At 48.8% G+C, this 26591-nt stretch overlaps 1 protein-coding gene across 1 annotated transcript in view; it reads right to left on the bottom strand.

The window, feature by feature from the left end:
- The window catches only part of PITPNM2 (phosphatidylinositol transfer protein membrane associated 2), a 94401-nt gene that overhangs the window by 12149 nt on the left and 55661 nt on the right, over window positions 1–26591 (bottom strand). Inside the window, 13 exon segments of the mRNA XM_088532539.1 lie at window positions 2615–2785; window positions 3219–3394; window positions 7183–7394; window positions 7837–7956; window positions 8983–9172; window positions 9641–9885; window positions 10453–10523; window positions 11397–11501; window positions 14582–14677; window positions 16915–17238; window positions 22196–22429; window positions 23671–23792; window positions 25462–25676. Of these exon segments, the coding sequence (XP_088388665.1) occupies window positions 2615–2785; window positions 3219–3394; window positions 7183–7394; window positions 7837–7956; window positions 8983–9172; window positions 9641–9885; window positions 10453–10523; window positions 11397–11501; window positions 14582–14677; window positions 16915–17238; window positions 22196–22429; window positions 23671–23792; window positions 25462–25676 (2281 nt within the window).

The following is a 26591-nucleotide window of genomic DNA, read 5'->3' as shown; positions in this document are numbered from 1 at the left end:
CACAAGTGTTAACATACAAACAGTTACAACCGAGCACTTAAGACTGTGGATCGGGGTCTTCTATGAAAGGACAACCTTCAAATAGAGGAGAAGAAACCAACCTGAGTGACTTTCCAAATAGACCCACACCAGCAGATTTTAACTGGTAGCAGAGGAAAGCACAAGGACGGCATTTCCCCAGCAGAAGAGGAGGAACTCCTCTTACTCGGCTCGCTCCTCCAAATGAGCCAGCTCCATAAACACCCAGCAGATCCAGGGAAATCTTTTTTACTACGAGGACAGGAGTGTACTCAGAGGGGAGATTTACTTGAATCAGATTCCCAGCCTACACACTGCAAAGCACAGGAGTAAGCAGGGATGTGAATCTGATTTCCACTCCACAAGTTGGCTGTAATGAAATGGGGACTCAACACTTAGTACAGATGGGAAAACAGAAAACAAAACAAAACGTCTAAGAGGCCTCCTGAACTCTGGGCTTGAAAGGCAAGAGGAAACCTGGGGCACAAGCAGAGTCATGGAAGGTTTTGTGCACAAATAATTATAATCGAGCACCTGAATTTTACATCATCACCAAATCCCATGCCTTAATTACAGGAGCAATTAACTTGGTGAGGGTGCCCTACGGTGCACGCGCCAGCGTCAGGTCTGGATTTGCAAACCTGGGTCTGACCAGTCCTCCTGTGTAATGTGTAAATCACAGCTCTGAAATTTTGATTCTGATGAAAAAGAATAGCCTACTGCTTTCTGCTAAGCAAATGAAGAGGCTTTGTCTTAACGCAAGAAGAGAAATCAAAGCTGCTCTTTTTATCACTTCTATTCATCACGACAGAGCAGCATCTCCTCTAATAAACCTGGAGAGGGCTTTGGAATCACTCTGTGCATCTTGTACTTAATTGCTGTTTAACTCCTCTCCATTATATCACAAGTGTCTCTCCAAACTTTGACACACCAACTTAACCAAGGTCCAGGGAGGCACCGTAGACTAATAAGTCCCCTGCTGTTGCACAGAACGATAACCAGAATGTGAGTTTCTCAATGTCAATGGGGTTTCTGCCTCAGGCTTCTATGGCAACAGGGGATTTTAAATGGATTTAAGAGGAAGAAAGTAGGATATTTAGGATTTTTCCAAGAAGCCACTCGCAGCTGATACTTAAAATACACCCAAGAAGCAAACTGCTGTTCAAGTTGCTATAGATTCCCTGAGCTTTTCTAAGCCTAACTGGACTTGATACAAATGTAGCTGTGGGTGGATCCATTTTTAAAAAGCTCTGTGGCAAAATCTTTGTGAAATCTGAATAGTGTGTGCAGAAAGCACAGAAAGTATTCCATTTGCTTTATTAAACACTGGGTCTAGTTCATGCCCATTTTACACAGCAGACCTCCAGATTCAGCAATTAAAATACTGTATTTAAATGTATAGAACCATCAGGAGCACTGCGTTGCATTTCAATTTTAAAGTGATGCATAGCACAGAGTTATTCATCTCTAGATATGCATTCTTCTTCATTTAGTCCTGCATGATTCAAATATTAAACAAGTGGAAACTTACCAGAGCTTTGAAAGAAAAAAAAAAAACAGCCTTGGTAGCTGGTGGCTTTGACATTCTACTTTGGTTTGCTGCCTTCGTTTCTTTCGTGTTGTAGGCCTAGTTTTACAGCAGTGACCCCTAGCCTTTGACTGACAACCTCTAACGTACACACAAAGAAAAAAAAAAATATGGTGCAACTGTTCTTCTTGCCCCAAAGCCTCAATCCTGCAGGGAACCAAAGCTCCAGGTGAAGCAGAAATGTCAAATTTAATTTAATTCTGTAGAGCACTGAGCTTCCCTGAAAGCTTCTTGCAATGAGAGCCTGTATGGGGATGGCAACAGACCATGAGAGCCCAGGCACAGGAGTGAGGTGAAGATGGTAGGAAATATAATTTGTTTTATCAGATCAACTGCAAGAGCACTGATGTAATGGGAGCTGAGGCAGGACATGGCAAGGACACAGTTGCTTCAGTGCAGCCCCGCAGGACAGCAGGGCAAGCACACAGCCATTCTGGACTTTGCTACTACTGCAACTGGGGCAGAGCAAGTGAGGAGGCCACAGATGGCAGAGAAATGTTTCCTAGGGAAACGGAGCATCTCCCTGGCAAGCTGCTAAGGGCAAGGCACTGTCACCAGCCCAGCAAGCCGCAGCCACCAGTGCTTTGCCTGGTCCCACCAAAAAGCACCTGGTGCAACCAAGTAAATCATCTCATGACCACACTCTTGACTCTCCTCCTTCCAGTCTTTGCTGGCCCCCAAAGCAACAACCTCCTAAAACTCAGCCAAGTTGATCATGCTTTGTTATTACAGAAGAGTCCCAAGCACAAGAGCTGTCTGGGGTGTAAAACAGGGACCTCCACAGAGAGGTCACTGCATGGTGACTCTCCGCAACTGATGGCCTTTGCGTGACAAGTTGGGGCAATCTGGGCCACAAGACACCGGCTTTGTCAGCAGAAAACTACTTGTCTGCTAAATCGGGCACCAAGTTAACATGACAGGGCCAATTCTCCTTCTTGTCATTCCCAATTGCTTTGGCAGTGTCACGTAGAAGGCGACTAGAGCCACCAGGGACACCAAGAGACTCACCCAGCACAGCCGAATTGCCGTCACCCAGCGGGAACCTCTGGTAGCGGGGGACGTTGAAGGGGGGCAGCAGGTAGAACTTCCTCTCCAGCAGCGGCTCCAGGCGGGAGGCGGACGGGTCTGCGGGGTGGAACAGGTTATAGACTTGCTGGCAGGCTGGCCTCAGCTGAAAGACTGAAGAGGTGGGGAGAAAAAAATAAAAATAAATTAAAAAAAGAGAGATTTTCAAGTATCCTGGGGTGATGTGGTGGAGTATCAGAAATATTTCTGTGAAAGGGGTGTAAAAAAATAAAATAAAATAAAGCACTAAAGATTAATTACCTTCCTCCAATTCTAGTGTAATCAACTGAATCACTTTATCGGTACAATATTTAGGGAGCAGTTTTTTGAATCTTTGTTAATGTTTGGAAGCAAATCACAAACAGACTGCCTAATCAGCATTGGCTGGAGCAGCCAGTGCTCTGTTTCCTTATGGTGCAATATAGATTATATATGCATACTTGGCTTTACCTGCACTTAGAGTTTGTCTCATCAAATTACTGCATTTGTAGCAGGAGGTGCTTCAACCCTCTGCTCGGTGAGCACAGCGGTTTATGTCAGGACTTACTGTCTAGAGCTGGGATGACAGTTTTTCTCAGCGCAAGAACCAGCCCCAGGGGAGAACCAAAGAGGAAGAAGTCCGTGATCTCAAATTCAAACTTTCCAATATTTCCTCCATCCAACATCGTGGAGCTGCTGGAGCGCCTGGAGCCTGGGTCGTTCCTCAGAACACTAGAATGTAAACTGGGACAAAAGCAGAAAAGCAAGTCAGAACTGGGTGCAGTACGCCTTCCTCTTAATTGAAGGCTGAGTAAGTGATTGACAGTGAAGATAACTTCTATCACTTTCGTGAAGGAACTGTGCCAATCAATCCGCCATGCCTCTGCACTGCAGTTGCACTAGCCAGCAAACTGTCCCTCCGCTTCATCGGCATAATTTAGACCATGGAAATTCAGGCTCTGCGTGGGCTCATTGACACACTCCTCCTAGCTCCTCAAAGTGTTTTTTGGAGGAGTCAAAATGTGGGTTGCTGGTAGTGTAACAGCCATTTGCAAGCTAAAAAAAAAAAAGCCCCCTCAGCAAACCAAAATTACTACAATACCAGGGGAAAGAGAGCAGCTTTGCAGTGATTCATTTAATTACACATATCACTGTTATGCTCTCTGCTTGTCAACATTTGAGTTCCTTTCATCACCTTATTCTCAAATGTTACGGAAAGCTGCACTTATCCATTTCTTCGTCATGGAAGTAGATGGACAAATATTACAGGATTAAAAAAGAAAAAAGAAAATGAAAAAGGAAAAAGAAAGATCAAGATCTGCAAGACAGTTTCTAAGATCCTTGTGCACTGATTTCACCCTGCAGTTTCCATGCATGTACAAATGCACAGGGGAAGAATTTGGGCCAACGGCCGCAGTGACCACATGGTAAATCACATAGTGGTAAGTCTTTATCATGCACCTGCGAGACTCCCACCTCTCTTCATGCTCTCTCAGGCCACACAAGCCAAGCTACTACCATCCTAACTACCTCTCAATCAGCCCAGCATATGTAGATCATTGTAATTAAAATAATAATAATGATACAAAATGTCCTTAGCTTTTTTCCCGTTTTGGTAAATCAAGGATTGCCCCAGAGAGAGCACCTGTGCCGCTGCCAATGCCATGGGATGCTAACGAAACCTTCTCTTCACGCTGCACTATTCTATATTCTCCCAGTTCTCGCACAAATTATTCTCTTTGGTTACCCAGCACCAAGAAATAACAAGCTTCCCTATGCCAGACATACGAAACACAAAACCAAAATGGCAACGTCTAAAGTGAGGGGAATGGAAAGCCACAGAAAGTGGCAGCGAAGACAAGGAGGCTCCCCTTGGTGTGAGGGGACAGAGTCTCCCCGAGACCATCCTGCCCAGACAGGCAACACTGGAGAGCATCTAAAAACAAGGCACTTTCGGTGAAACTGGGTGGGTTTTGGCTGTCAGGCCTGCAAGGAGCGTGCAAGGAACACAAAGCTGTTTGGCTGTGCAGACGGCAGCCAGCGCAGCTCAACTCCAACGAGCACAAACCGACAGGGTCTCCGGAAAGCAGGATGGTCGCACGGGCTTTGAGCACTCCGGCCTTCCTCCCACGGTCTTCCTCATTGTGGAGCAGCAGAGAACAAGGAGGCTTCTCCTGCTACGCCGTTTGGACAGCTTATCCCCTTTCCCTGGGCATTTGATAGTCTTTTTAGCAATCAAAAGAAATGAGAGCCAAGGGGGAACTCTGAATCCGTCATGCTCCAAGCAACCTACAGTGCTCTGTTCTGCCTTTAAAAAGCAGCAGATGTACTGTGTGCATTAATTAAACACGAGCTCATGGATTTCAGAAGCAAATCAACTCATTTACAATAATACAAGTACAGCACAGCCAGAAATAATGGACTTGTGCAGAAGGACTGAATTTAAAAATAAATGTGTGATTGTAATCTCCAGATGCTGCTCTGGCTTGCTGGGCCTTATCCCAGAGAAGGGGATAAGGCTGATACATGAATAAAAAAAGAGTATCTTTGGCACAAGTCGAAAGCTGCAATAGGCCTGGACAAAAAGGCCTGCGTGTGCCAAGCTGCCATTTTCTGTGCCCATTAGCAAACCCTGGCTCCGTCTTGCCCGTCTCCGGAGTAAAGCCATGCCACAACAGGGCTTGGTTTGCAAATGAGAGAGTGAAGATTGCTCCGTGATGGAGCCTGGCGGGATGCTCTGCTGAGGGCTGCACGGGCAGCAGCGACGCTGCAAGCGCCGGGCACAGGGCCCGACCCGCCGGAGGGCACGGGCTGAAGCCCTGCAGCGGGACGGGCACCCGGAGCAATCCTGCAGCACGAAGCCTGTCCCTTCCCGCAGGGCATCCTGCTCTGGAGCCACGGGCAAAGACTCATTTCTCACCTGTGGTGGACAGACAGATTACAACAGAAGATCTGTAAACCCCAGAAGGAGTGAAGGAGAGCCCATCCAGCAGGGCACTGAACATGGGCAGCCCTCGCCAGGCTCCCTACAAGCGCTTCATGTTGGGAGCAGGAATGTCCCTTAGGACATGGAGCAGGAGGCATCAGGATGACACTCAGGACATGGCCTCAGGCCACTGCTTATCCCGAAACGTATGTAAACCCGCAGCCAGATGCCGGCCCCCTTCCCCGAGCTTAGTCCATGCCCAAGTGCAAGACCAAGGAGGAGGACACGCGCTCACGTGACAAACATCTTCCCCTGCAACAGGGGAGGCTGTTTTGATAGGGGATGAGCATGACACTGATGATGTTTTAGTCACCTGCTGGAAAGAGCTGAGAAGATTACTGGTTTTTTTGCAAACGTGGCCATCTTTCTGCATACAACATCCCTGAGCACCACCGACAGCGCTGTGACCCTTGCTCACTCCCATGGGGCTGTGACAAGGGAGGCCAACGTGAGCTGCAGCAAGGGCTGCAGGCAGCGAGGACGGGGAGAGGAGCGCGTGGGTCAGGCCTCTGCCCAGCACGGGGCCAGAGGAACAGCCCTGTGAGCACAGCTGCAATGCAGATAACGGGGTTTGATGGCTGGGACCTTGCTCCCTAGCGCCTGGGATCTGGGAGGAAAGGGTGTTGAGATGTTGGTGCAATTCTTCTGGGCCAAAAGCAGAAAAATGCAGGGAATGTCCAGCTCCCCAGGCTGAGGAAAAGGATGCAGTGAGGAAAAGCCTCCAGGCTTACGCAGTAATCCCTGAACAATCAGCAATGGAGAGGCTGCTATGAAAATTTCATTAGTTATGTTAACAGATACGTTTTCTGAAAGTCCATTTGAGGCAGCTTAGCGAAGCAACCTGGAGAGCTTCAGCACGGAATAACAAATTTCAAACATGACCTTGGTGTGAAGGAGGTGCCCTTACAGGAGCCAGAATGCGACCCCCCAGACCCTGCTTCACACAGGGAACTCACGTTTCTTTGATGGAGAGTCATATAAAACATTACAGATGGAGCCATCCTCATCCATGGCTGAAGGCTGCTCCTCGAATCAACACAATGAGGGTTGAGGATGCCTCATCCAGAGCATCTCCATTGCCCTGGCAGCGAGGTCCTACTCATGTGACACAAAAAAGGGCACTGCAGTCCACTCTTATCCTTGAACGAGGCCAAAATTAAAGGATACTCAACTTGTGGGCACCTTTAACAACTCTGTTTCACTGCCTTCACACACACATTGCTTAGAGATTTGCTCGATTTCTTCCATTCTGCAACAGCAGCACAGAAAAAAGCAGCCACCTCAGTGCAACCGCATGAAGGGCGTTTCTGTCTGCTGCAATACAGGTGCTGCAGAGCAGTTGGTTTCTCCCACTGCCACTGAGCAAGGCTGCTGTGAACAGTTTTCTTTTTTTTTTTTTTTTTTTTGCATATGCACAAAAATTTCTACCCCTCTAATCTCACTCAACACTTTGCTTGCCATAGGATGACAAAGTAATATTTGAGATGCCAAGTTACATCCCTCTTATCCCCAGAATATTGGTGGTTCTGCTCCTTTGAAATCGTACCTTGAAAGAAAGGCCTGATGCTGCTTTATTGTGTCCAGCTCGTAGGTTGATGAATCACTCCTCTTGCGTGGCAGCTGCTTCTTTGGATCTTCTCCGTTGCTACGAGGAATATCAATGTTGCTCCTGCTGAGGTGTCTGCTGCCTTCCAGATTAGAGCCACTGGAACAATAGCTATTGTTCACTGTTATTCCAGGAGACAGGAGATCGGTATCCTGAGGTTTGAAATATATGGATTTATTCCTCCTGCAGCTGAGTCAGGAATACAGCCACTCTATAGCTTCCTCCTTCCAAAAACTTGCTTCTCCATTTGCCCCGATCCAGCTGACAGCTACGCGGTACCCCAGATCAGATGCTTCCCAAAGGTGTGTGCACACCCACAACGTGATCTACAGGAGCCACCCCACAGATGAGCCACAGCGCATAAAACACCCCAGCAATTCAAACCCCTTCCCCTACCAACCCTGCCTGAGATGTCAGGCAATGAAGCACCCCCCGTTCAGAGCAAAGCTTGCCCAAGCCCTCAGACACACGTGCTGGCCTCAATCAGAGAGGCTTTGGTCTTTCTCACAAAGATCCTTACTAAAATCAGGCTTGGGGATGCTGCAGCTGGCTGAGCTGTTGCAAGCAGACCTCCATGGTGTCTTCACTCCTTACCTGCACGCTCACCACGCTGCCTCGCCGGCTGCTGTTCTGGCTCTCCGACACGGTCTGATTGCTGTAGCATAAGGCATCAAACCCCAGAATGCCTCCGACACAGTCCCCTACCAAGCAAACCTGGAAGAGGCAACACAAGCAGGGGAGGAGGAAAAACACCCCCCTGGGTTCAGATCAGAGAAGGCAATGAAAGGAGCGCTGGTTATAGCTAGGAAAGGTGGGGCAATGGGATGCCTCGTTTTTATCAGTAGAATTGCTCTGTCAGTGGACACACGCTCATCCCGTGCAGACTCGCTAGCAAACACAGCTAATGTGTCCTCCTAGTTGTCCCCATCAGCCAAACAGAGAGAAGTAACAGCAAGATGGAGCACAGCTATGGCCCTAACGCAGGTCCCGAAACACAAGCTAGATTCTCTCTTTGCCAACCTTCTGTATGACTTGGGGAAAGCTTCCCTGCTGCTTCTGCTCCTTGTCTCTATGGAGAGAAGACAACCTCGTTCTGCCTGCCAGGGTACTCGGCAGACTGGCACAACGAAGTGTTGAGACCCCTGAGTGCCAACAGCCTGTTTAAGGAGTTGGGGACCATGGGCTCAGTGCTGTCCCAGAGCAAATCCCGGACGGGGAAATCACACCACAGCAGTGCATGTGCACAGCTGGCTGATCTCTCAAACCATGCTAGGCTACAGAGCCCCTCTGCTCACAGAGGTGTTCTGTTTTGGGGGCCAGCAGCTGTGCTGGCTCAAAAAGCAGCCCATTTCTGCAACAACTCCAGCACTGGAGGCCCTTCGAAGACAGGAATGCTTAAACAGCCTTGGCTTGCCATGGGAATAGAGATCACACGTAGCAACAGCGGTAGCGCTCCGAATTTGGAAAGGTGTGTCGTGCTGAAAATTGATTAGCTTCACAGCTTTGTAGCTTCATTTCTGAACACAAGCTCAGGCTTTGCTCTGAATCCCACCGGTTCAAGACAGAGCCTAAGCAATAATCTCTCTCTCAGAAAGAAAAGGAAGCTCAACACTTCCTTACTGCAGCCCAACACTGTCGCGTTTCCATCCCTTCCAAGAGATTAATGACAGAAGAGCTTCAGAAGGAAATTGCTTCACTTGCTCTTCCTTTCATCGTGGCTAAAAGCAGCCCGTGGCTCACCTGGCCGTTGAACGACGTGCCCTCCGGGGAGCGGATGAACTCGCTGTAGGCCTGGTTGGCTCTGACGATCACGGTGGCCACGGCCTCCTGGTACTGCGGGGACGAGGTCGCTAGCAAAGGGAGTGCGGCGAGTGGGATGTGGTCCTGGCTGTTGGACAGGCAGCCTTCGTCGTAGCTGTACGGGCTGAGGCTGCACAGGGCAAGAGAGATTGGAAAGACTGAGCCCAGTGTGCAGGGAGATGAAAGGTGTTCGCAGGCTGCATGGTCAGTATTGTGGATCATTAAAATAAGCCTCAAGATAGAAAGGCCATTTATTCCACTGTGAATGGGCAAGAGCTTAATAAATCTTTCCCTCCCATCAAATACAAATCTTCAAGAACAACATACTTACATTTGTAGAACAACCCTTAGACAAGAAATTAAAGCCTTAGTATATACTGGATTAATTAGAATAAATCAATCACAGAAGTCTTGCAGCATGATTACTGTATTCACTACAACTAAGTATGAAATTGAGATTGAATGCCTCACTAGTTTATTAGTGAGTGCATTTGCAAAGCGTAGTCATAGTTCCCAATATGACCTGCAGAACACCTCATGGATAAGAAAAACAGCAAAATTTTATACGTGTCTCTGTGATAAGGTGGTGGCAACTTACCTGGACACCAGCGAAAAGGCTTCAGAGCAGATGGCTGGGCAAGGGACTAGCTTGATGGCAATGTGTCCAAGAGCAGCTGGGTAATGTACCCTCATCACCGTGTCAAACACGGTCGTGATGGTGTTGACGTCCCCTTGTTTAGAGCTCTGGTCACCACTTCCTGAGTCCAGGATGTTGCCTCCATGCAGGACCAAGAGGAGGACATGGATTTTACTTGGCTGCATTAAGGGCTGCACTGATTCATCCTAGGTGGGAAGGAAATACAGTGGAATCATCCCCAGGTAAAACACAGCAGCAGTAAAGAGGTTGCTTGTGCATTTTAGGCTGGGAAATGAAGAACCAAAAATCAGGCATCGCTTTCTGTTGGGTTTCTGTGCTCAGCTGCAGCAGTTGACAGTCAACCATGTATTTAGCCAAACCAGCAAACATGAGCAGATAGGTCAGCAAGTTACTGGGAAAACAGTTGTAGGAGGATGTCAATCATTGCCTCTGCTTGACTAACTGCAAAGTTATAAATAAGTTTAAACCTTCAGGTTTACTTAAAGCCTTGTAGAAGAGGAACTGGAAGAGAAAAACCTTCAAGTCCCCTCTCACCCAGGGAATGGTCAACATCTGGTTGGTTGCCTGCTGAAAGAAGAAGGGAACAGCTGTCCAGATCCTTTGCTTCACCCTGATAAGGCCACCAACTGCATCGCCCACTTTCTATGCGGTGTCCAAAAATGGGTGAAATAACCCCTGAAATCCAGCCCTGAAATAGCTGGGGCACCTCGGAGCGCCCGCGGTGCGGGCAGCGAGCGCGCCGCCGCGCTCACCTCGATGATGCTGAGCCGCTCCACGCTGGAGGCCACGCGGTACTCTGCCGACGGCTCGCGGTACAGGTCGCCTGCAAGCACAGAGGGTCGAAACGTCAGCGTGCCCACTGCAAAGACCATCCTTCATGGCAGCATTGCTTGCGCCAGTGCCTCCCAGCCCCAGATCTTCATTATTCCCCCAAAATTGCCCTCTGCTCCCCTCCCTCTTGGGCAGCCCGGACAATGTAGGCTCACTGCTGCCCAGCATTTCTTATCACCCTAGTAAGCGGAGGGCACTAGCAGCCGCCTCTCATTGCTCACTTTAAAAAAAGTGAGGATACTGGGTCACTGCAACAGTGGGATATTGGTGCCCAAGTGTCAGAAATGCTGGGTTTGTGGAGAAAACAAAAGGCACTGGGCGAGCTGTGCTGCAGGAGCAGAGCTCTGATGTGATGCTGAACCGCACCGGCACGGAGCTACGTGGCTCCCAAAAGCTTAAGTGTCATTTTCCAGCACGTGGCTACACAGCACACGCTCGGGTGGACAAGGCGGCTTCCCTTCCAACTTGCACAAAGGGGAGCAGAAAATAAAACCGAGGCAGGTAGAGGGGAGAACAAAGCAAGGAGCAAGAGGAAAAGAAGAGCCGGGAGAAATGCAAGTAATTCAAGCCAGAGCTGGAATGTTTCATTATTAGAGCAGAGAATCCTGTTTGTCGCACAAAAGAGCCGAACCAAAGTGGAAAATAAAGAGAAATCGAGAGCTTCCTCTTCCCAGCTCCCACCGGGCAGCTTGTTCTGCAGCGCCGGACAGATATTTTTATGCTCTGTCTCAGCTTTTCCTTTTGTGAGATAAAGATAACAAGTGTTACCTTTTTCTGAATGTGGCTGCAACAATGACATGGAAAGACTGTAAAATGCCACATGCAGTTCTTTTTTAAAAAAATAAAAAAATAAAAAAAAATTTACCCTGGACATCATCGCATTCAGGGGTTTCAATTTTATCCATCAGATCATTGGAACTCCATTTGGTTATTTCTTTCGGGAACATTTCCTCATTGTCAGACAAGTCCTCTTTAAAAAACAGATTTTTTTTTTTTTTAGAATCACACAAATACATACACAGAGAAGAGTACAGAACAGCATTAGAAATAAAAGTAAGACCTCATAATTCTCTGTAATCTTATTATGACTTAAGTCAGCCAAATGTTTTTAAAGCATGATACCATGGCTTTTGCCATACAGAAAAATCGAAGTTCATTTAAAGCATGTAAACCAACATGTTGTTAACAAACGAAATCCTAGCACGTGGGAGAAAATAAAGCCAAAAGCGGGCATTTTTCTGCTCCCATTTTGAGGGGGAAGCTGGAGGTTTGGCTCGCCTGCCTGCTGGCCGCCCTCGCAGCCCTGCTCCGTGATGCTGCTGCAGGAGATGGGGAAGCTGTGATACAAATCCCTGGATTAACAGGACCACCACCTAAAAAAGCACGAGGAGGGGAGGAAACGGGAACTCTCGGGGCTATCTTTAGCCCGGTTTCCTCTGGAGATGAGAGCGGCTCGCTCGGAGGGCGCCTCTCGTTTCCTGCCTGCCCCAACAGCGCCAGGATCTGCCGCCTACCGTGTTCATCGGGAACAAGGGACCCCCCAACATCACATTCCAAGAAGACTAAGGAAAAGGAGCAGATGCCCCTGCGGTTTCTAGTTTGGCTATTAGAGACATCCAGGCTCTCCCGAGGGCTGAGAAGGGGCCCAAAGACGCACATGACAAATGGCACTTTAGCCGCCGGGCACGGACCAAGGCCCAGCACCCGCAGCCCACGGCCGCCCCGGTCCATAAACCCTTCACCAGGACACCTTGGAGCCCACGGGAATCCAAATCTGGGCAAGCCAAGCCCTGGAGGAGCGCCTTCTGTTTGGGCTGTTGGGTTTGTTATTTTTTAATTTGATGATGCATCTTTGGTTAGAGAGGTTAATCGCTTTCTGATTAATTTATTGTTCTAGGTCTGGTATTTCTACCCCGAAAATTTAGTGTTTGGTAAATTTAATAGAGTTATAAACATCATAATAACAGCAATTTCAGATGTCTTGGAGATCGAAAAGCTGTAATCTTGAGAGTCACGGACCAGGATTCCCTCTTTCTGGTGTTGTTACTAATAAAATAATCAGTTGGAAGAATCCCAGCATCAGTGACAAACAGGTTTTGAAATGCGTTATTCTTTGTGGCGAACCTAAGCCATAGCTTAAAAGCCCCTATGTACAGAGGACTGTACAGAGCTGAGCAAAGACAGTTTATTTTTAGGACTTTCTATTAACACTTTGACCATAAAAGACAGCACCTGGAGAGCGCGGTGTCAATATGCTGCTTTGTTTTTCAATTGTGTGAAAAAAACGTGAGCAAATTCCCCTCTCTCTGCAAAAGGGAGTGCGGAGCGACGTGTTCAGAGCGAGGCGAATGTGCCCGCGCGCAGCACTCCAGCAACTTCAGCTAAATATTAAACTTCTTTCCCTGAGAGGTGTAATTACAACCCTTCTTGCTGCACAAGCCATGGCGATGGGGACACTGCTCCTGTTATTAGTGTTTATTACAGGGTGGGCACTGCTGAATTTGTCAGCACGTCCCCAGCACCGCCGGGCCGGTCTCCAGGGCTGCCCGTGCAGAGCGGCACGCAGCACGGCTCCCACTCCCAAGCCCAAATCCTTTCCCATTAGGCAGATTTTCCAAGCTCCTCTGTGTGGATTGCAGAGCACAATCTGTACATCGAGAGACACATTCTGTACTAGCAGAAGCAGAGCTGCCTTTTTTATTATTATTATTATTTTACCAGCAAGCTCCTTGGAGCATTGCAAAGGAGCTGCAGGTACCCGGTGGGGCACAAGGCTCAGTTTGGTTACCTCTCCTTCCCTGGCCCCTTAGGAGCCCTCCAGGGATTCCCCGGGGACCTGGATCCCAATGGGCAATGTCTCTATCTCTATTTTTATTACCGCCTAGTTAAAAAGGCAGGACAGAGGGTGGATAGCAACGAAGCCATTCCGATGACTCATTCCTCTTTTCTCGGATGCATCCTGCTACAATAAATCCCTTACGCGCAGGTCTTGCGGATGCTACCTGAGTTGATAAACAGAGACACTTAAAGCAAGTTGGCCCTTCTTTTTCTGGGCAAGAGCCACATTTATCACCTCGACTTGCACACACGCACAGCACTTACTCTGCCATTGTGCAAGTCACTGCTCTACAGCAGCATTCCCCGGGCTTGCTCTCACTCCCTGGGAATTTGGGATGCACGCCTGAACACTTGGCACGAGCCCCCTCCTGGAACGCCAAACTACCAGTTTCTTGAGCCTGAACTGCGGTTCAGCCGAACATCGGCGAAATTCTGCTTTACAAAAACGGGGCATGATCTTCTAACAACTTCATTGAACAGAAAGGTCACCAACTTCATCCAAACGTGTTGGGCTACCGGGCTAGATTAGCATTGCAAGCAGAGCGGGGAGTCCATCTGTCATCAGCAGAGATGGAGCCTTCCAGGCTTAAATACACACCAAGTACAATATACAAAATGAGTGCAGGCAAACAAAGCATCTCCACACGCACATGCACGGAAATAAAACCAGAGCTTTTGCCCAGCCCAAAGTCGAATTCCTTTGGGAATTCTGCAAGCCACATGGACGAGATTTGGCACCTGAAGTACCTCACTGCATGCACTATCATATTTCTTGCAGCAGGAGAATAAGGAGTTAATAAAGGCAAATGGGGGTGTCCTATGGCCCAGACAGGGCAATTCATCATGCTTTTTACTGATCTTAAAAGAAGAAAAAAGAATTCAGTCATTCTGAATCTGAAGGATTCAGGCACACCCACAGTTCAGTTCGTATGGATGGATTTTACCCACCACTTTGCACCAAATAAAATACATCTCCAGACACTAAGATCACTTCAGACAGTTCATCCTGAGCCCCGAACATCGCTGCGTGAAATCTAAGGGTGTGCTGGGAGATGCTGGGAATGCCTGAAGAAGCTGCACCCAGGCTGCACATATCTCAGTTAGAAAGGAGCAGATTTCAGACAAAGCAAGAAGTCTCCCCCACCCCGGGCTTTCTTTTCTCTCCCCGCAGCGCTTCAGAAAGCAAACGCTGGTGGTTCAGCTTCCACATACCATGTGCATCGAAGAATTCATCGTCCGAGCTGTCATCCGAGTCTCTGGCAATGCTCTGCATCCTCCACTCCGAGATGCTATGGCGTGAGGGACTTGCTGGAGAAAGCAGAAAAGCCTTATGCGATACGCTAAACCGGCAAGACAGAGAGTTCCCAACATGATCTTTGCTGGAGGAAGAGTCGTGCGCTCCCTATGAAAAATTCACTGCTGCAATATTAAAACACAAAACCCCGATGATGCGGGTGTGATGTCAGTGTACTGCTTTAGAGATCCTGTTTGTTTACTGTTGTTATAACCTGCCAGCGAGATGTTACATGAAAGCAAGCTGTTTGTATCACTCTTAGGCTATTTTGAATGGCAGCTATTTATAATTGTTAGTAGGATGTGCAAAGTCAGCTGGGTTTTAAAGTTTGCAATTAGCAGGGCTGATGGGGAGCTCTGCGCGCTCGCAGCCGCGCACCCACCGTGCCTCAGCTCCAGCAACTTTCCGACGGGCAGCTAAGCAGAGCAGCCTGGGCAGAAATAATCTGTTTTCTGCAAGGAAATTGCTTCCACACAAATTGGATTAGAGATCTATTTAAGCTCGGAACTTGAATGATTTAAACAACATGCTCTCCCCGGCTTCGTCGGGAGCCGCGGCAGCAGCTGTCCTGCGGCAGCGAGGAAGATCCCGGCGAGCCCTCGGGGTCCTGCTCGTCTCTCAGCCCTCCCTGCTGCCCCTTCCTTCCCACTCCGCCGCTCCCTGTGCCATAGGAGTGTTTTACGGCGTTAGTTTTGCCAGCTGTGGCTCAGCCCCGGGCCAGCCTCAACGCCTCTCGCTGACCGTGTCGCCGCACGGAGGCTGCTGGAGCGAGCGCTGCCGAGGGAGACGGGCTCTCCGCTCCTCGGGACCGCGGCCGCGCCGCGGAGCCGTCGCTGCAGCCGCCCCGCGCCGCAAAACCCCCGGAGCCTCACAAACCCGCGCTTAGCATACGGAAAGACACGGAAAGGCTCTGGTTACTAGGACGGCTGTACAAGCGGCTTCACGCTAGCGTGGCCGCGGCATTCAGCATGCAAGAAAAACGCTTTTGTGACTCCGTGCTGGCACGTGGGAGGGCTCCGGGGACGCTGCGCCGTCACCTAACCGCAGCTCCGCACCGGGGCTCGCGAGGCCCCGGCCGCCCCGCGGGGACGGCGAGCGGGGAGGCTGGCGGAGCCGAGCCCCGTCCTCGGTGCTGTGCTGACGTCAAGGCACTCGCATAATGGATGCTAAAAATAGAGCGTAAAATAACATATGGGGTGGTGACAAGGGTCCTGCCAGCAGCAGAGGTCTCGCTCGGGCGGTTTCGAGAGGCTGAGCTCCCCGGGAGCCGCGGCTGCGGGGAGGCCGAGCAGCCCTGCTCGCCTCCGCATGCTAATGCGCTGCCATTTCTTACAGCCAGCACGAAGAAGGATTAAAATATCTGCGTGACGTACTTCCCAGCACATCACAATTCATTTCTTTCATTAGTTTTTTTTTTTCTCCTCTCTAAAAGCTGAAGCAATCTGCAATTTGAAAGAAACTCAGCTTTCGCTACCCGAGAAAACCTCCAAGTAAAATCCTGAAAGGTGGGAAAACGGCAGCTTCCAAGGAGGCTTCCACGGGCTGCCCAGGAGGTGCCCAGGGCACCACAAAGCCTGGGCCCAGCGCTGTAAGATCCTGGGGCTTTCATATTTATGTAATTATTTATAAAGTGACTACTAGGTTCTTCCCTGGGGCTCACTCCACTGAATCACTGCAAGGTAAAACTGCTGTTCATTTCCCGGTCACCCTGGGATGAAGTCAGTGCTGGAGTGGAAAAGGAAAAGCTGCGAGTCCATGTGCAATCTTTCGTGTGTATGAAGGATGGCAAAGCTTCCCGCACTTGAGGGAACCTGCTGAGACCTCAAGCCCTCTTTCTGCAGAACCAGAGCAGGTAGCCACCAGCGAAGCCCTTGGCCATGGCTCTCTTTGGAGCGTGGTGACTCCTCCTTGTCCCCAGGAGCTGATGGGGATGGAGCTGCACGAGCTGGACTGCAGCACCCAGGCAGCCTAACGGCAGCGCTTGGCATGATCGGCACGTAGGAGCATTTCCCCACAGCCAAAGAGCATGAGTCACACCCGTGGACAGCTCAACACATCCCCTGCAACAGGGCATCTGAGAAGACGGAGCCTGCACCAGCACCAGAGAAGGCCTCTTGAACGGGCATTACAAGGGTCTTGCTGGAGCAAAATGCCTTGTCCCACAAGGACAGCCATCAGGCATGCTCGCAACACCAAAACGCACAACCTCCCCCCAGCTCCCAGAGGAGCAAGTCACCGTGTCCCAGCTTACCTCCTCTCTTTGAAGAGCGTGAGGACTTGGAAGAGGTGGACCACTGCTTGGTGAGGGACCTCCCGGACGCCGTTTCGCTGTTACTAGCAACATCCTCTGCGTCAACAGGCGAAACGGCGTCAGCTTCAACATCCTTCTCGCCAGCAGCGTCCTTGGCTCCGTGCTGCTCGCTGTCGTTTTCGCTGCAGAACTGGGCCATCTTCTGAGCCAGCATCAGCTGCGCCTCCTTCTCCAGCTGCCGGATATCCTCGATGGTGAGCCCGTACCACTCGTCCTGCCAGCACCAGGCCTGCCGATGGGCACGGACCATGACCTTCCGCAAGCCTGCAAAGCCAGAACGTCCCCGTCACCAACGCGCCAAAATGTTGCAAACATTAAGCGTTTCCATCCCCTAAACCTCAAGGCATCGAGTGTGGCATTGAGTGCAGTGGAGTTAGTGACACTGTGGTGGCATCTGCAAAGTAGGACCTTCATGCAGCAACCACTGGATGGCAAACTGGTCTAGGGCATCCCCTTCTTGCCAACCAGACGCGCACCAAAATTATTCTTCTGCAACTGCTTTCCACTGCGGGAGCGACTTCCTAATTTCCAATCCAGGATTTTGTTTGGGGACAGCCTGCTCTACCAAGAACAAAGGAGCTGTGCAGTGCCCTGATGTCCCAACCCCATCAATGTCGAGAGAAGTAGGGACATTTGGACCCAATCTTCAAAGTCAAGAACGGTGCCAGCAAAACAAACAAGAAAAGAAACAAAGACCCCAGACCTAACCTTCTTTTGTCCAGGAGAGTTTCAAGTGGTTTCTTCAGGGACACTGCACAGCCAAGAGGCTGCTAATGTGGCAGCAGTGCTGAGATGACTAAAACCTCTCCCATCCCTGGAAACCTGCACTCGTTTTCTATTTATCTGCAAAATGGTCTCACAAATATAAGCTCTTGAGATAATGGGATGGGAAGCAGAGGAAGGAAGATGGACACTTTATTTTAGAGATACGGTCCCTTTCTGCTGCTGCATGAGAAAAATGAATGCCATAAAACCAATTTAAAATACAATTTCAAGATATCACATCCCTGAAAAGAATAATCATCAACACACACAATGCTTGTGACCAGGCAAAAGAAACTTTCTTCCAAGAGTTAAAAGTGTTGGCTACCATCGTCATACCACTAAGACTTTAAAACAGGATAATCACTCACAATTTCCAGCCAATATTACTGCTGAAAAGCTCATGGCAGGTCAAAGCTCCAAGCAGGTATTTATTACTGATAGGAGCACGGAGCATTAATGGCTCTTTTAAAAGCTTCTATAAATATCGACAAGCAAATCCTCAGGAGCCCTTATGGAAAAATCAAAGGCTATGGCTGCCCCAGTAACTCTGGGGAAACTGAGGCAGGGATGGGTTGAAGGACATGCCAAAAGCAGCAGTGGGAATTGGTGTCATTGGGATTACGGAGTCACAAGAAGCTTGCAGCAGAAACATCCTGCACTGCAATGCTGGCAGGTGCGGTACTGTACGTGTGTGTGTGTGTGTATATATATTTTTTCTCTTTCCAGGCCATTTATCTGCTGTTCTGCACCTCGGTTAGTCCCTAATACCACAATCCATGCATCACCCGCCACAAAATATCATCCTATGCGGAGGAAAACGAGTATTGGGACCAGCAGCCAACACGATGAATCAGCTCAACCTGAACTTCGCTTGCACAGTAAGATTAAATTTATCCATTTTTCATGTATTTCACTGCCTGGCTTTCCAAAAAGCAGCTCCAGGTCCCAGACGGACGTTTGAGGCAGCAGGCTCTGACCTCCAGGTGCAGAACGAGGGTCCCCGGCAGCGTCGCTCCGCTCGAGCTTAGCCGGATTCAGAGCTATTTCCCCCTCCTGATTACTGTTTTTGCAGAACCGCCAGAGAATGTTTTAGCCTCTTCACCTCCCGTCATGATTGACATCCCGCAGAGCTTCGAAATGAGGACAGAACTCCCATCGCATCGGAAGCCAAGGAAGCGTTCCTCTTGCCGTAACTGTCCCAGGAAGGGGCACAGGAGCGGGATTTTTCTAAGGAGGCAGGCGCCAGCTGATTTCAGTAATAACAGCAGCGAACAAGATTTTATTACTTCTCTAGCACGCGCAACGCTTTGGTTTAGAGAGCAGAGAAGCCCCACGCGCGCACGGTCTTTGCGTTGATTTAATTACAGCATTTCCTGCTGTGCTCTGCGGAAAACTCGTCCGCAAGGAGTCTAGCAGGGCACAAACACTGAAATCAGTCGCCTTGTGGCTCCGCACTGCAGCCGCGCTCGGCCCCGAGCACCGACCCAGGTGACGGCTCTGCCTGCACAGAGGGGCAGAGGGCCGGGAGCCGGGGCCGGGAGGGCTCTCGAGTAAATTTGAAAAGCTTTTGTCTACCCTTCTGGGTCGGTCTTTTGGTTTTAAATTAAAATAGTAACTCTGGCAGAAACTCAACGCACGCACAAAAAAGAACGAAGCCCCAAACCTCAGTCAACTCCGCATGATCTACGGGTAGCCAAAAAGTTGCTTTATATACCCAGAAGCAGATTATAACATGCAATTGCCTGGCAGCGGGCAAAGGATGTCTGATTTTCCCGGTGTGACACTATTTCCTTGACAGTCACAGCAGATCCCACCTCATTACTACAGCCCTCCTGGGCTGAAGGCATCTGCCCATACGTAGCCTGCAGGTACGTCCGCTGGCTGCCCGCTCCTTCCTCTTGCTCAGACCACTTGCGACGTGAAGCCTGTGTCACAGCCACATCGTGCTACCTGCGGGCTGGAAAAGCCAAGACTGCACGTTCAGACCCCAAGGGACAGCGCCAAGTGGATGAACTTGCTCATTAAGGCGCTTAAGTGAAGCAAAAGTTGAGGCAAAAGAACTTTCCAAAGTGATTCCATCGACCCTGAGCAACAATTTGGGCATTGGCTCAGGCTGAGTGCTGGCTATCGGGATGGGAACGCACGTTGTCGCAGGGTATAATCAGTGCCCCGTACACAGTCAACACATTTGTTTAGCAACAAAAGAGTCATAGCCCATGTGCAGCATTAGGAAGTGAGTGGGAGCAGAACATTATGCAGTGCCAGTCCAATTAAACTTAAATTCTATGGAAAAGGAGTAAAAAAGCACACAAATATTACAGCCAAGTAGACTAATAGCCCACAATTTCAGTCTGTGTCTCAGGCTGTCAAAGCACTGAGTAACTGTCCAATTAGTCATCAGAAAAAAATGGCTCTTACACTCAGCAAGAGAGAGAACCTTTCAACACCATCCCCCAGAGTTACTCCCTCCACACTCAGTAGCCCTTCCACATATTACAACCCATCCGTCACTTAATTCGCAAGTTTTTTTTCTTTGAAGCACATCTCCAACCCGTGCCCCAGCAAAGGCCAGCTCCCCCCTAGTTTGGATGCTGCTCATCGTGCCTTTTTTTTCTTGCTGGCTCGAGGGCCCTGCACATGGAGAGCCCATTCCCCAAGAAGCAGCTTTGCCAGGGCTGGGCACAGAGGAACGAGGGCAGAAGCGCCCAGGAGGGGCTGGGAGACTGGGACACATGTGGCACCTGTGCCCACCACCTCGTTTTGCAAGGCACAAAGCAGGGGACAGTCTACAAGCTTGTGTGGTAGCACATATCTAACCTCAACATCCTCATACCCAGTTGTCTTTCGTGCTTTGGCTCTGGTATTTTTCCACCCAGTTGTTGCTTGTCCACAGCCACTGTGTTGCAAGGTAAAGGCTACACACATTCTGTGGGTACCTGCAGTTTTTGCTTTCACTCTTCAGTCATTCCACTTTGTCTCTCCTTGAAGACTTTTCTGATTTTATGCATCTTAACCACATTGAAAGACATTATTTGCCATCATTATAACAGAGTGGAAAAGCTTTTGAAAGGCAGACAATGAACTGGTTGGCTCTCCACAAAGCCTCAATCAAGAGGAAAATGGCAGGCAATCTTTTATGAAATACAAAAGCAGCATTTCTAAGGGACCACAGTTTAATCTATGCCAAACACCTCCTAACAACTGGAAGAGTCACATGTTTCCTTTTTAATTTAGCAGCTACAACAGAGTTGTTATTCTGCCCCCATGTTTTGCAGAATACACTGAGTTAACCCACGTCACTGAAACACCGAGGGAGCTCATTGCAGACAGCCACTTGTTACAGAGTCTGTAACAGGTAAAAACCCCCATCTGCAGGCAAAGTAAAACCAAAAGAGCTCCGAGAGCGCAACCTGGGACTCTTCAGAGAACGGGGTATGCCTTGCTCCACTGCTCTATCAGTGGTTTCCACATTAGCTCTCAGGAGCACGGTATGACTGAAAGGAGCTATAAGACCATTTACTTCCTCTAACACCAAGTGCTGCAAAGCAGCTTTGCATGGAGAAAAGGAGAGCTGTAGAACTGACACAGGGGAATTCACTGTGTACAGAAACTAGCCAGCATCCTTCACGCATACGACAAGCTGGCGCCTTCTTCATCATGTTTGTGTCCACAGAAAACCATTTTTTAAGATGGAAACCATTCAAAGAAACATTCCTTAAGTTTTCCACTTGGCCACAGATCCCGTCTCCAGTGGCAAGGCTCACTGAAACTACAGCAGTTGTGTTATAGATTTTCTGCAAAGAACAAATTACTGCCGGCGCTGCTCCCACTGCTCCGACTCACGCGGTCTCCACTTAGTTACTCCTGGGACACAAACAGCAGCCACCTCCTTAAAAGCACTTGACCTAAGAGCGATGCATCCATCAAAGTGTTCACTCACCACGGCGGGTTATGAGCACAGCGGGGTTAAGAGCCACGGACAGAACAACGGGGAGGGCAGGGATATGTGTGTGTGCATGGGAGCACCCACCCGCCGCGGCACAGGGTTCCACAGAGCCCCCTCCTGAACTCTGCACAAGGAGGACTGTAGATGTAGCTCATTTCTTTAGGCAGCCCTTGAGGATTTTGTCCAAAAATAAGTGGCAGATTTTGAAAAATAACTGGATAAATATTAAACAGACAAATCCTTACCTAAAAAAAGGCAAGATTTTGCCTGCCTTTTGCCTACAGGACCTGCATCTATTTCTACATGGCCTACACATGATCCGGACTCCCACATACAGAGATGAGAGAACAACATGACTTTTTCTGTATGTAGCAGGGCAGCCTGGCCCACAAATCTCCTTGCAGACACGTCCTGTGATGCGTTACATCGCGCGTACCTCACCTGCGAGTTTCAATTCAGAACCAATATTAAGCAGTTGACAGTGAACCTTGCAAGACTACAAATGCTCACCAACATCATGGATAAACCGCTCGATTTTGGACTGCATTCCCCAGTATCTGAACTCGACTTTACAAAGTTTATATGCACACATGATTGGGTATTTCCCAGGGTTGTTCTTGTATTCTTCAATCCAGTCTTCGGAGAGGGGTCCTCTTTTAGTCTTCACTGATTTATACAGTTTGGGATCCTCCTCAGCTTTGTATTCATGTGGAGGGATAGGATCTTTAACAATATCAATAGGATCTACAAAAAGAGAAGAGAAATAGTTAAATACTCCCTTTACTTGAACAGAGGAAGAAAATATCATTTTTCAGAAGTTGATGCCATTTTAGTAAGTACTAGAAACATTGCAGCAATTTAGTTTCTTTCTGCTTACAGTTAAACAACTGATATTTAGATTGTTTATCTATTGCTCCTGGGCAGTGATCAACTCTGCCAGGGGAACTTAGTCACATGGCTCCAGAAAAGAGATGCTTTGCTTCAAACAGATATTTTTGCCCACAGTGACAGCAGGTCCACAGCACCCAGATTCCCAGCTCCATAAACGTCTTTTGCACACCCCATCTTTCGGCTTTTCTGCTCTCACTCCCAGTGCTTACAGCTCTGCCTCATCTGAGACAGTTAAAGCACATCTGCTTTTTGTAGTGCTGTAATGGAAAAGATGCTACCCGCTGAACTCCTTATCTTTGGAGCACATCAGGGGAGCTTACTGCTGCTGTTGCACTGTTGTATTTGCTACCCTCTTTAGTATAAACTCCAAGTTGTCCTCATTAACAACAATTGCCCATGTAGGAGTGGAGAACGCAAAGGAGCAGAGTGAATGAAGACATTTGAAAGACCTGCAACCCGCCCGCAAGCCGCAGTGAAAACATCCAGCATCTGCACCGAGGGGCAGGATCCCACTGCCCATGAGAGGGCAGCTCTTAGGCAGCCTGACTCCAGCCTGGTTAAAGGTGAGAGGGGGTTCAGGATGGGGAGCCTGATCAGACACACACAGCAATGGGGACAAAAACCAACTGGGGTTCAAAATAAAGAGGTTTAAGTCAAGTAAATTGCATCGCGCATCCTGTGTCAGGCAGCAGAGCCCAAGGGGCAGAGCAGCCGCTAGGTGTCCTTCCGCAGGCCCCACGCACGCGCTCCGCGCTACGGACGGAGCTCCGGGAATAGCCGAGTCCCAGCAGCTCCACGAGCAAGAGATGTTTTAATTCAGTGGGATGATAATTGTCAGCATTCCTGCAAATGCCACCGCACGGGCCACAAGGGACAGCAAGGCCAGAAGCTGCCATGACATGGGCCATTTCTGCCCTCTTACAAGATGTTCTCTTTTGCCTCTCCCCCCTGTTTAATCCTGAAGTATTTAAGGTTCATGGACCTCTGTCCACTAATGGTGGGGGGAAGTCATGGGACACGCCAGGAAAGATCTTTTACACAGCAAACCAAAAGCAGAATAAAGGAAAACAAGCTAAAGGAAAGAGGCTATTCACCGAGAATGGTCTGTCTTTTCTCCGCAGGAGAAAGATTGAACACATTGGTGTCTTCTCCTGGGTCAGTTTTGTAGTAGGTCTCGATATCAATAGAGAATTTCTCCACAAAAGGACACGTATACCTGAAAGAGAGAACAGTGCAGCTTAGAGTAAATCCTGCTGGCTCCCCAAGCACAGAAAACACCGCCTAGGAGGTCTAAAACCAGCCTCAAATCCAAGCCAGCCTTTACTCATGCTTTACTTCAGAGAGATTGAAAATACCACCTATATGGATTACAAAAAGAAGCCAACATTTCTGTAATAACTTCTTAAGGCAGGAGCTTTTGTCGGACATGTGGCTTTGGCGCAGTGGCTCTGCTTTATAAAACCCCAAGCACAGAGCAATAAAGGAGCCTGTTCTCCACGGGGCGTCACACGGATCGCAGGAGAGATGGAGCCAACACACCCCATGCAGCTCCTGGGCACGGGGCATCCACGCAGGCCCAGAAACAGCTTCTCAGCTGGCAACAGCAAGCGCTGGCAGGAGAAAGCCCGAGGGGAAAAGCAAATGGTCTCAATTTGCAGAGACACTGACAAAAAAACAGCAACTCGGTTTGACAGCATCTCCTCCAGGAGATGACTACGAGGACACGCCGCTTTTAGAGCAGCGGTTTTCAGCAAGGAGATGGCATTCAGGTCTGCTACATTAGCAAGTTAAGTCCTAGTAAGATAGGACACAGGTATGAACATGGGGATGCTCTGGGAATGCACCTCAGGCAGGAGAAACCTGAGCTCTCGCCAAGAATTTGTGGAAATGAAAGAGCCCAGACTGATTCTAGGCAGAGCTGGATTTCCTGCCCAGCTTACTGGGCATTTCAAGAGGACTAAAAAACCAGACAGAAATTGGCTTGGATCACATGAAAATTGGACAGCTCCGTTACTTACAGTTGTGAGCAACCGCTTGTGCAGTCACACGCTTTCTGCCCTTCCCCAAACTAACAGCATAAGCAGAGGCCAGCAAAAACAAAACTCTGAAACTTTTCTAGATTTCTGAGGAAATCAGCACTTTCATTACAGCCTTTTTGTTATGAAAGATGACAGTAACATCAGCCTGGTAAGCCTGGAATAAAGCAAATGCTCTAAACCGAAGTAACGGGCATGGAGTGAGATCCCAGACTTTATTCCAAGATATCTGAAGCCTTCCCAGACGAGATCAGCTGAAATAAGGAGGTCCCAGAGAGCTCCAAGGAACTCTCTCCTTCTCATTGTAAAGGCTGCAGGTTGCAGGTTTATTATTTTCCAGCTAAATGCTAGTTAGAAAATCCCCAGAACAAACCAGAAAACATGAGAAAACTTTCCACATTTTACATTCTTTTAAGGTTTCTCTCACCCCATACTTTCTCTAGAGCAACGAATCTTACTTTACTTGACAGTGTTCAACTTGACAACCTTCCCATCACCACGCACATTTAAATCCAGTTTCACCAAGCTGCTAGACACCTGCAACGTTAAGTAGAACATGCAGTGCAGGGTACAAGACTAAATAGAAAAACTATTTGAGATTTCCCACGCTCTGATCAGCAAAACAGCTCACATCTCAGAGCAACCAGCCACCCCTCTGAAGTACTTGCACAGGCAGCTCAGGCAACGCTCACACTCCTGGGATTTGAACACTGGTAGGAATTTTAGGACTTGACCCCACAATTGCTCTAAAGGATGATACTGAAGATGTAAAAGACGTCGCTGTTGCACAAAGTGACACCAAAGCCTCTAAAGCAGAGGAACGTTTCGGGATGTTGCGACAAGCGTTACCTTGTCCTCGTGTAAGGATACGCGTTCCAAGATTCCTCCTCAACTCGCAGCGCTGCCTTGGGCAGTATGGACCGAAACCAGCTGGGTATGTGCATACCAATGTGGTAAACTTTGTGCGTGTACTGCCCGTTGCCTCCGGGGCCGTCCATGTAGGGCCTGTTCTCCAGGATCTCCACTCCACTGCCTTCCCCACATGTCTCCTCTCTGCTCTTTTTCTGAAAGGCAAGACATATCACCACAGTTATTGCTTCCAATGCACGGTAAATACCTAGATATTGGAGTATGGGACATGGAGATGGTTTCCAGGACTTCTGTTGAGCATAATTTTACACAATCACCAGTGCTGTGCAGAACTGGAGCAGCACCATCACCAGGGCACTACGATCACCAAAGCTAGAGAGAAGAACTGGGAGAGACTTAGCAGCTCATCTGAACCTCTCAACACCTCTAAAACTAAGAGATGGTTTAAAACAGAGGCCCAATAACACCTCAATTCCCGCTCCCATCACAGGCTACGCAGGCTCTGAACACAACAGCACAAGAGGCTGCCACGGCAGTGGCTGTCACAGCCAAGGGGAGTTTGTCACCCTTGGTACATCCTTGTGGTATAAGATGAGCACGAAGAATCAAGTGCAGGCTCAGTGCAACACCCACAGTCCTAAAGATTGTGTCCTGTGACCTAAAATCACAGGATTTGGGGGTCTGCTGCTCGTGGTCTGGCCAGGCAGCAACTCTCCGAGAACAGATTGAAGACTCCGCTCTGCTAATTAAGACATTTAGAAGAAATAGCCCAAGTTTGCCAGACTGCACACAGCACTCTCTGGCAGCCTCCATATTTTGGCTTATTTGCAGTATTGGCCCTCATGGAAAAGATCAGCAAAAATTCCTTCCAAAAAAAATAAAAATCACCCCAAAATTCTGCTTCTAAGAGCTAGAGACAATCCAAATATTCATTGATTCGTTTTTATTCATTTCTAACACATTTCAGCAGATACAATACACTAACAGTCACTATTTCCAAACAACAGATTCATATTCTTGGTATTTTCAATGTACTCGTCGTGTTTGAGAGGACAATACCGTGGCAATTAAGAACACATTGGAAACTACTGCAAGAATCAACTGCAAAA

This window comes from Tinamus guttatus, unplaced genomic scaffold (genome assembly GCF_059628265.1).
Source record: "Tinamus guttatus ecotype Peru unplaced genomic scaffold, ASM5962826v1 Tinamus_guttatus_pri_ptg000459l, whole genome shotgun sequence".
NCBI lineage: Eukaryota > Metazoa > Chordata > Aves > Tinamiformes > Tinamidae > Tinamus > Tinamus guttatus.
Note: the sequence above shows the minus strand (reverse complement) of the source record. Positions and strands in the feature narration are given on the sequence as shown.